We start from the raw sequence: 10,259 nt of genomic DNA on the forward strand, positions 1-10,259 counted from the left end.
GCCTTTTCTTTTTGGGGCGCCGGAGGTTATTTAGCAAAACACTTTTCCTCCAGTTGTGTTTGCCTGCATTCATTGCCTGAGAGGACATGAAAAATGGAGAGGGCTATTTCTGTTCCCCTCATCCTGTGGAGGGTAATGGATCTAGAGATTAATGAATCATGAGCAGCTCCCATGCCCATAGTCCTGTGAGATGGAAAACAGGTTGTTAGTTAGGGGAAAGTGGTTTTGGCTGCTGAGCACAGAGGCTGTTAGGTAAGGCTAAACACTTGAAAACGCTCATCTGCCCTGAAGTTTTTCTCTTCCGAGTCTCATCAGACATGATTGGACAGGTGGAAGCAAAAACTTTACCACCTACCCATTCATGTCAATTAAGTGATTACATCAAGGGTCTAACCAACACTGTTAATGTGTAGACATTATTCAATTGATAAGATTGTTGGATTTGGATGACACTTTCATCACCAGTTAGTTGTTCGAGACAAAGTCAATACAACACAACAGAGGAGTATTTGTCTCATAGCATTTGTATTGAATCGTTAGGAGTATACAATACAGTACATAGAAAACTAACATTTGACATTACGGTCTCATCTGTAAAGGTTACAACAACAGTTTATTTACTACTTAGAAACTGTATAAATCCTTCATAGATGATACATTGATGCAAGGTATTACATACAAAACAGTGTACTAATTAGACATCACTTATTAAAGTATAAAGTCCACAATGTGCTTAAGAGTTAATAATGTCTTTACAAGTGTGTTTGTCCCTGGAGTCAGTACATCATTATCATACAACATGTCAACTTCCTTATCAACAGAGCAGAAAAATAAAATAAGCATTAAAACATCCTTTTTGTTCCATGGCACCGTGTGCACATTCTTCTGAAAATTGATATTTACAAAGACAAGTGTCATTGGTTAGTCACACCTATCATACACTGGGAGATTCAATATGATCCAAACTTGTGCTTAACTCTAATATGCATTTCTATACAGGTACTGTTTTTATGAGACATTACATAAAATACATAGGCAATACATAACATGTGACTAACTATGTACTATTCTGTTTGAATATTCAATATAAAATCAATAATTATTTGTTTTTTGTTTTTAGAATGGCAGTTTATAGTTTGTCCTGTATTCTAAAAGAGGGAGGTTTAAAGTGAGTAGTGCAATAATAGATTACTAGTGGCCTATGCTCTTTAGCCTTCGATTGTGGACTGTGTACCTGTACACATAGTGGTACTAGTACTAGCTTTTTCCCTGTACGAATGGCCCTATGGTCCATGACAGGCCCTGAACACACCAAGCAGATTCAACCAGACACAATCAAATTAACACTTCACCACCAGCTAAATCTTACCACCACTGTTCTAAATCTGATCACCTGAAGCATGGATTAGTCCATTGCCTATGGTTCCCCAAAATCTGATGTGAAACAAAGAAAACGTGGTACATTCAGTACGGTGGTGATGTATTATTAATAGCTCAATCCCCAATTCACCCAATGGTGAAGAAGGAGGGAATGTGTTCGAAAAAACAAAACGAAATATTGGGAAATCAGTCTAGTGCATCCAGGCCCTTACATTTTGGACATGTGCATCATCAAATGCCTTCCTTCTTGCCATGCCCAGTAACACATAGAAGCATCAGTTCCAATAGGAACTGAAGTCAAATACGAACCCATGCTGTACATAGAAACAGAAACAAAATGCACATAAAACAAATAACTAGTGCTGAGGACGGATTCCTTTTCTTTCTAACATCGATATTGCACCAAAGCAGCACATCTAGACATTTCTTTGCATTGTGTTCAGTTCAGCTTAAGAGAGAGTGAGTCTTTTGTGTAAGGGGTATTTTGTAGGATCTGAGCACAGAGGAGGGTAGTGACATACATAAATACTATACAAAAATACATAGAGAGGACCTAGAATTTGGCTGTGCAGGGCCCAGAATCAGGCAAGTGGAGGCTGGATATAAATGAATAAAAAACATAGGTATGTATAGGGGAATATAGGGACGTGGGGTAGGAGAGGGTTGGGGCAGGGGTAAGAAGAGGTTGGAGAGGGCAGTAGGGAGAGGTGGAGTAGGAGAGGGCAATAGGCGGGGTGGGGTAGGAGAGAGCTAGGGGCAGGGGTTAGAAGAGGTAAGAGAGGGGAGAGGGGGTGGGGTTAAAGAGGGATAAGGGCAGGGGTAAGAGAGGGGAGTAGGGGGAGGTGGGGTACAGTAGGAGGGGTAGAGAGGGGTGAGGTAGTGGGAGTTAAGGAGGGTCAGAGTGAGGGCCGAGAGTAAAGGAGGACAAAGAGGGACAGAGCTGGGTCAAGAGGTGTTGCAGACGTCTGCCGAGAAAGTTCTAGAAAGTCTGGTCGTCGTTGCAGGACTCGGTGGTGTGTCCGAAGGCCTCACAGATGTCGCAGTATGGCCGCTGGTCAGTGGGTTTTCCGTGGTAGGTGGAGTGGGGGACTGAGTCTGGGCTCTGGGCCTGGGTGGGACAGTCCTCTGTGTCATGGAGGTCGAAGCTGTCACAGATGTCACAGAACAGGCGAGGAAGAGCCTTCTTCTCCCTCTTAGACAAACCCTCCTCCAAACTAGGGGTTAAAGGACAGAGGAGAGGAGAGGTTAACAAGTTATTATGGAGTGCAGTGATTTATGGAGGGTAAAACAGAAGGCCTCCATCACGAGGAGTCAGTGTGAAATGAATGGCATTGAATGACATAGAGGCACTGTAGGTGAGGGGTTTGGGGAACCTATAGTGTGACCCACCCGTCAGTCCCGTCGTTGCCATTGAACTCTGCCAGAGCCATCTTCTTCAGCTTCACCTTCAGATCCTCATTCTTCCTCTGCAGGTCCACGATCACGCTGTTCAGGAAGTTGATCTGAGAGAGACAGAGGTGAAGGGAGAGAGTAAGGGAATGACATGTGACACGTGTGTGGGATACCATTCCTCATTCCATTCCATGCATTACAATGAGCCTGTTCTCCATTTCCTAGACAAACCTTACATACAACTAGCATATATTAGAAGTGACAAGAAGGGTAAGACTTTGAAGATGACAGAATTTGACTACTGCTCCCTTTCGTACCTGTCCCTCCGCAAACTCCTTCTCCTCTCTCAGCTGGTCCAGAGCTGCATCACCTGGGGGATACAGAACACACACACACACGAAAACAAATGAGGAGAGAGCGATACATGGTACTAGATACATGGTTCTGATGGTACTAGAAGGTTGGTACAGGGAGGTTTGTGGAGGGTCTGAAGGTCCAGAAACGGTGTCCTCACCTGAGGACGGAACTCCACTGTCTCCTCCGTCGGAGGCCTGCCTTCCCATGAGCCTCTGCTCCAGGCTCTGGATGCGGCCCTGTAGCTGGGCCTTGTCTCTCTCCAGGGTCTCCACGGCTGACTGCAGGGTCTTAGCCATGGCGTTCTCCCCTCGCAGCACTGCGATCTGCAAACACAGAGCAGATATATCAGCATACAGTAGATATGGAATTCATATGGCATCAGCCTATTTTTCTTGCTTAGTGTTTTTGATTTAAAGACGATTTAAGTGTGTGTTTGTGTATATATATATATGTGTGTGTGTGTGTGTGGGGGGGGGGTATGTGGGGTGTGTGTGTGTGTGTGTGTGTATACCTCGTTCCTCAGTGTCTCGAGTTCTCTGTCCTTGTCCTTAGATTTGTGGTAGTTTCTCTCCTCCGTTTCCTGATTAGAGAGTGTTTCCCTGTGGGAACAGAGTCAGATAACTGCTTAATACAGAACTCCACCCCACTCTGGGACTGTCATGAGCAGTGCAGTACTCTGGAACCAAATGCTGTCCTCAAGCAGCTTCAGGCTTGACCTTATCCCTCATATCGTTGTGGTAATTGATACGGTAATTATTTTGATATGGGTTATTTTTAATCCCCATCACCCAGCCCTATCTCACAACCATGCGCGTGTGTGTGTGTGTGTGTGTGTGTGTGTGTGTGTGTGTCTGTGTGTGTGTGAGTGTGAGTGTGAGTGACACTCAAGAAATTAACAATTTTGGGAGAAACCACATTAAAAAACCCAGATCACTCAGTCAGAACTTTGGGAAGTCTGTCACGCCCTCCACTTCCATCTAGCCTGTGCCAGTCTCTTTCTCTCCCGCCTGTGTCTGTGTCTGTGTCTGTATGTGTGTGGGCGTGGCTCCAGGCTCCAGGTTCTAGCAATCCAGTTCTTCATCATCTCCACCTGCTCGGTCTACATACCTGTGGTTCATCTTCTCATCTACTTGCAGTGTTTAAACCCCGGCTTCCCATCCGCTCATGGCCAAATCGTTTGCTGTCGTTACAAGTCAGTCTCGCTCTCGGCCGCTTAGCAGCACTTAGTTTCATGAAGATTCTCTGTGTCTAAGTATTTGTCTAACCGTGTTCTCTCTGTGCTACAGGACCACTTCCCCGTATCTGCCTGCCAGCCTGCCTGCCCGTCTGCCTACCCTACCTGCCTACCTGCCCTGTCTGCCTGTCTACCTGCCCTGACTACTGTTATGGAAAATACATTCATAGAACTGTTTTCAGGTTATACACTTTCAAATGACTGATACAACTTGTGTAAATACTGTGATTACATTTTCTCTTGCCGCACCTCTAAAGTTCTATAGCCATTGTTCTGAGAAGCACTGTATGATTTACCATATGAACAGTGGTGATTTCGTAGGGAGTGGTGAGGGAGCGCAGTAATGGGGAAACAGACATATCTTGCCCATAGGTGTGAAATGTTGAACGCCGATTGATCAGTAAGAAAGCGCCGATTGATCAGTAAGAAAGTCTCCCCATTGTTCATTCTCTCCCGCCCTCTCTCACATAAGCACAAGCCCATCAGCCGATAGCCTTGGCGGCGCCTACCATTATGTTTAAACTGTATAAAAAACAACCCTGATAATCGTCTCTTCAGACTTGTGCTGAACGGACCCCCGGATCTACGCTGGGCTGCTGTTACTCTCTTGTCTCTTGTTTGCAAGCAATAAATACCGGACTCAGATATTGTGGCTATTCAGGACTTGTTTCTTGATTCTTACCCCCGAAGAGCTGAAGTACAGAGTGGTAAATCCTAGACTTCCACCACACTACCCAGCCTGCCTGCCCTGCTAGCCATTCCACCCTGCTACTCCGTTTCCCTCTATTCCCTCATTAAAACCTGATTCCTTTATATACATGTCCTGACTCTGTGTCCTGCGCTTGGGTTCCTTAGCTCTGACCATAACAAAGTTAAGTTATAAAAGCACACTAAAGTTTCAATACAACAGACTTCACAACAAAGATTACAACAGTAGGAATCAGTTTCTGGTACAATACAATGGATTAACTTGAGTATGGACCTAGAGGTGTTGGCTTGACTGCAGACTTAAAATCACAACAGGGCAATGATTTAGCTTATCCTAAACAAAGTCTGTACTATAGGTACTACTGTAGATATAGATCCTCTATGTAGTTAGGGAACTATTGTTATTGTTGTTGTTTCTTTTATTTTTATTATTTACACTTCTTATTGCACTGTTGGAGGAGCCCAAGACTTAAGAATTTCATTGCCAGCGACTGCTCTGTAATTGTTGTGCATATGACAATAAAACCATCTTGAATCTTGAATCTTGAAAATCATAGACCCCCTCTTCAGGAATGCTATCCCTTCATCATCATTGCCATGTAAGTCACGACTCCAAACTGAATATCTACTGTCACCGGTCTACTGTCCTCTCCCTCCAGAGGAATTAGTTCTGCTGTAATTTTCTATTCCTAAATAATTTCCCTCTGGATTAAATAACCTTTATGACTTTTCTTTTCTCATCTCCTGTCTCACCATCTCCTCTCCTCTCAGCCTCCTTCTCACCCTCCTCTTTTTTTTTTCTCTCTCTTCCACTCCCTCCTTTCCTCTCCTCTCTCATTAGTGGTGTTAGTGGGATACACTAAGACAGCAGGTCCTAATCCTTTGATCACTGGATACAGAGAGATAAAGCTACACTAAGACGCTATTTCTGTACATACCGACTACATTTACAGACAAAACGCATTTACACCTACCTCTGATCTTCCAACTCAAAATAACTTCAGTTCAAATCAAGAACAGGACGTTGTGCCTTTTTGACAAACGACTCTGAAATGGCAGTGGGGTCAAAACTAGCCTTCCAAACGAACAGACTATGGTATATCTTACTCTCTTCATATGTCAGACTGGTCCCATATGCAGGGACAAAGCTCCCAGGCCTGGGCAGCGTTAGCTACAGTATAGCTGCCGTTCCTGTCTTATAACCAGTGTCAAGTCAAGCTTATCTTTAATCTACTGACAGCGAGTCAGAGGCACAGTAAAAGTATGACCAATGGATTCAAAGCTGTGCAAATGGAGACAGCATCTGCAGACTGATTCTCATCTCACAAAATGCCATCTGTCTCTGTGAGCTACTCTTAGTCTGCCGTATAGTATTCTAATCATTTTTAGTGGATCTAACATCAACTAAATCAAATGTGGTATAATACTCTTTATAGGACACTGTGAACGTGGCAAACTGTTGTGTAAATCATGTGAGAATAGATTAGATTGTGTAAATTGTATTCCAAAGTTGAGGTGTCTTACCTGTCTTTCATGTCGAGCTGTTGTTGACTGTTGTGCTCCTCATTGTGCTATAAGACGCAGACAGAACAGACACACACACACACACAGATAAAAACAGATTAAACCCCTCTCAGCTTTAAGAGTACAGTAACAGCATGAGGTCAATACTCACTGTGCCAAAACCTATTCAATCAAACCCCATATCTGGGTTTATGGGTGGAGTCAAAAATCATTCCACATCTTGCACTGCAAATATGCTTATTTGAACAAGCAGCTGCTTCTGTCAGGCAGTTTTCATTGAACAGGATATTTGAGCAGAAAAGTGTTTCAGTTGTGTCACCTCCTCAAGAAGCTGAGACTTCTGACTGGCCAGCTTCAGCTCCTCACTGAGAGAGAGGGAGACAGGGAGAAAGAGAGAGGTTTTATCTTTCACTGACAGTCAAAGGAATAACATTGCAGCAGAATTGAATGTAGGTGCTGCTCTGTCTAGTTCTCTGTGTTTCTCCATGTGTCACAAAGGATTACAATCTCGCTGTTGATCTGTGTGTCGCGTTCCAGATAATGACTGTCTGTACACATCTGTGCATCACTAACAGAGAGTCTGCAACGCATGGAAAAAGAGAGACTATAGAACGGAGAGATGGAAGAGGAGAGAGAAGCGGAGAGGAGTGAAAAAAAAATCAATATAAAATCAACAGGAAAAGTCAAGTGAATCTAGAATCAAAGCCATGCTTATCTCCAGGTCTACAGTATGTGATCCCGCTGGCTGCTCAAACAAAGATGACATCTACAGACTGATTCTTAGCACACAAAACCCCATCTGTCTCTGTTGGCTGCTCTTACAGCTTAATGGACTATTTCAGACATTTTAGAGGATTTGACAACATCTGCAAAATCCAATGTAGTTTACACAGCAGACACTGTGGTGTTAGGAGATTGTTTACTTGTTAGCCTACATAACAATAAAAAATCTGAAGGCTATTTATCTGAATTTGGATTTGCATAATCATCATTATGTCAGACATTCTATTTTCTCTGCATACTCTATGATGAGTTACCATGAGCTGAAAGGTTGTGTATGGACAGACTGCTTCGGCAGTTAAGTTGTCTCATCAGCAATTTTACAACGTGTTGGCTTTCACAGTACAATGAAATAATTGGAGCTATTTAGGTTAATATTTGGTTTGGAATGAATACCATGGGTATTATTGATTACAAACCATCTGAGGGGATTTAGAGTGGGTCTGCCCTTGCTGACTGTGCCTGGTCCCAGTCGTGGCTGGGCTGTGATGAGCGTAAAGGTCATAGCTAGCCCTCTGTATGTGTGACAAATGGCCCTGGGGGGATTCACCATAATCACATTCACCACGCTCTACTGTATCAACCACACCAACAGAGTTGGTAGGGTTCTTATACCATTTTGAACTAGAACTGGAAGGATCTTAGACTAGCCATTTTCAAAGAGGTTCGGAAAAGCTTACGCCAGTTAAATCGGAACTCCATGGACATCACTCAAATAGGAAAATCAAAACCAATCCAGGATCAGGAGCTAACTAAAGTCAAACCCACTGGAAGAACCTATTACAGTATCACTTCTAATCCAGGGCTATATTTAGGGCCCAATAGAGCCCAACTCACTGACAGAGTATATACACACACACACACACACACACACACACACACACACATACACACACACACACACACACACACAAAAGAGAACTAAGAGAACTGACTGGGACGGACGCAGCTGTTCTCCCAGACGAGATGTCTCTGAAGGCACAAAGCGGCTCTCACACACACACACACACACACACACACACACACACACACACACACACACACACACACACACACACACACACACACACACACACACACACACACACACACACACACACACACACACACACAGAAGTCTGAGGTCATGAGAGGAGCAGCCATGTTGGAGCCAGGCGGTTCTAGGAGGAGAGGCAGGATTGCATAACCCTCCCTGGAGAATGTGGAAGGATGCGTCTCTGTAAGAGGCATGGTGGAGGAGGAGGAGGAGGAGGAGGAGGAGGAGGAAGGGAAGCATGTAGAAACGCTATACATGCTGTATTTCTACAGCCATTGAGAAAAACCTACAGGGATGCATATTAAAGTCATACAGACTTTAGGAATAATGAGCCGCTACAAAGTACATTAGGTTAGGTCTCAGAGTGATTTCAGTTCCATTCTATGGGACACACTCCATCTTAAACCTCTGATCTCACTCCCCCTCCAGGATGCACAGTGATGTCTATAACTCAGCCTGTAATATCCATCTGTGGCTCTGACGTCACTGCTCAAGGCTTTGATGATTCATAGGAGGTGTGGCAGGATAAATAGGGGGCTGTCACTACACACACGCACGCACGCACGCACGCACGCACGCACGCACGCACACACACACACACACACACACAAGCGCACACACACACAAGCGCGCACGCACACATGATTACATGCATCCATGCACGTGCGCATAGAAACACATTCACTGATCTATTAATAGATCCTTATGTCATTGACCATATCAAAGAGGAACCGTGATCCATGTTCCATAGGAAAAAAGGCAGTTGATTTGTGTCTGCAACCCTCAGGCTCTCCCTGAGAACTGAAGATGAGGCAACACTGACCACATTAGAAGTAAGAATTAGGAAAGAATTAGTGAAATATGAGACTAATTGGGTGAGTCACAAAAATAAGTTTACTCCAATGTCTCTGCATAGGCTTCCAATGCACTGGTTCTAACCATCCACACACATTCCTAAGAACCACCAAGCATACAGTTTTGTCCCCCTGTGAGAATTGGGCCAGAAAGGGAAGCTGAGTTTGCATCTCCGGGTCCCACTGAGCAGTACTCCGGTGGCAGCCAAGGTAACTGTAATAGCATTTCCTTGTTTTAACACACGTTGGAATGCCTGTGCTGGGAGGCCCATAGAGCAAGCAGGAGAAACATCAGTCACAGGTACTCACATTTCCTTGCAGAGAATTCCGATGCGCTGGTTTTCCGAGCTGCTTCGCTCCTGGGAGAGGCTCAGCTCTTCCCGGTATTTGGAATTCTGCTCTTTCAGAGCCTCGAGCTGGAGGATGAAAAGAAGGAGAGAGACAGAAAAAGAACGATTTAGACAAACATCAAACAAACCATAACATTGGAGGATAAAGCCCTCTTCACGCTCCCCATGGTGCCTTAGTCACACACATTAATCACGTGTCTCTGTCATACTGTCTCTGCCCAACAGAGATGATGCAGCGGTGATGCCAGGAAGATAATGCCTTGAAAGACCATCGCTATTCCTAAAGCGCAGCGCTGGCAACGGAGGCGATAATACCATGTCAATGCTAATCAAGAATAAACTTGTCTATTCAACCTCTAATTGGTTTCTGTAGCCTGCTGAGACAGGAATCGTGGCGTAGATTTAAGCTCTGCCAAATGTACTAGATATCTCATTCAACAACAAGCTAATTATCACAAACGTTGAAAGCCTAACATCTCCAGGAAATAACAACAGCGAGACAGCGAGACACCTCCGCTGGATTAAGAGAGAACATGCGGACGGATCCGTGGTGTCGCGGTGCTCTCCCCTCGTGTCCCCCTGACGGTCCTGTTAGATGGACAAGTTCTACCAACAGTTGCTCATATCAAATAAACCAACTAACG

The 10,259-nt window shown here is 44.4% G+C and overlaps 1 protein-coding gene across 1 annotated transcript in view; it reads right to left on the minus strand.

The window, feature by feature from the left end:
* Positions 1 to 440: 440 nt before the first annotated feature.
* clip1b (CAP-GLY domain containing linker protein 1b) overlaps positions 441 to 10,259 on the minus strand; it is a 23,570-nt gene continuing 13,751 nt past the window's right edge. The window contains exons 16-23 of the mRNA XM_083669812.1: positions 9,575 to 9,681; positions 6,915 to 6,960; positions 6,596 to 6,642; positions 3,641 to 3,728; positions 3,287 to 3,452; positions 3,090 to 3,142; positions 2,770 to 2,882; positions 441 to 2,594 (exon numbers count right to left, since the gene is read on the minus strand). Coding sequence (XP_083525938.1) covers positions 2,360 to 2,594; positions 2,770 to 2,882; positions 3,090 to 3,142; positions 3,287 to 3,452; positions 3,641 to 3,728; positions 6,596 to 6,642; positions 6,915 to 6,960; positions 9,575 to 9,681 — 855 coding nt within the window. The 3' untranslated portion in view covers positions 441 to 2,359. The remainder of the gene's footprint in view (positions 2,595 to 2,769; positions 2,883 to 3,089; positions 3,143 to 3,286; positions 3,453 to 3,640; positions 3,729 to 6,595; positions 6,643 to 6,914; positions 6,961 to 9,574; positions 9,682 to 10,259) is intronic.

This window comes from Argentina silus (genome assembly GCF_951799395.1).
Source record: "Argentina silus genome assembly, chromosome: 5".
NCBI classification, from domain to species: Eukaryota; Metazoa; Chordata; class Actinopteri; order Argentiniformes; family Argentinidae; genus Argentina; species Argentina silus.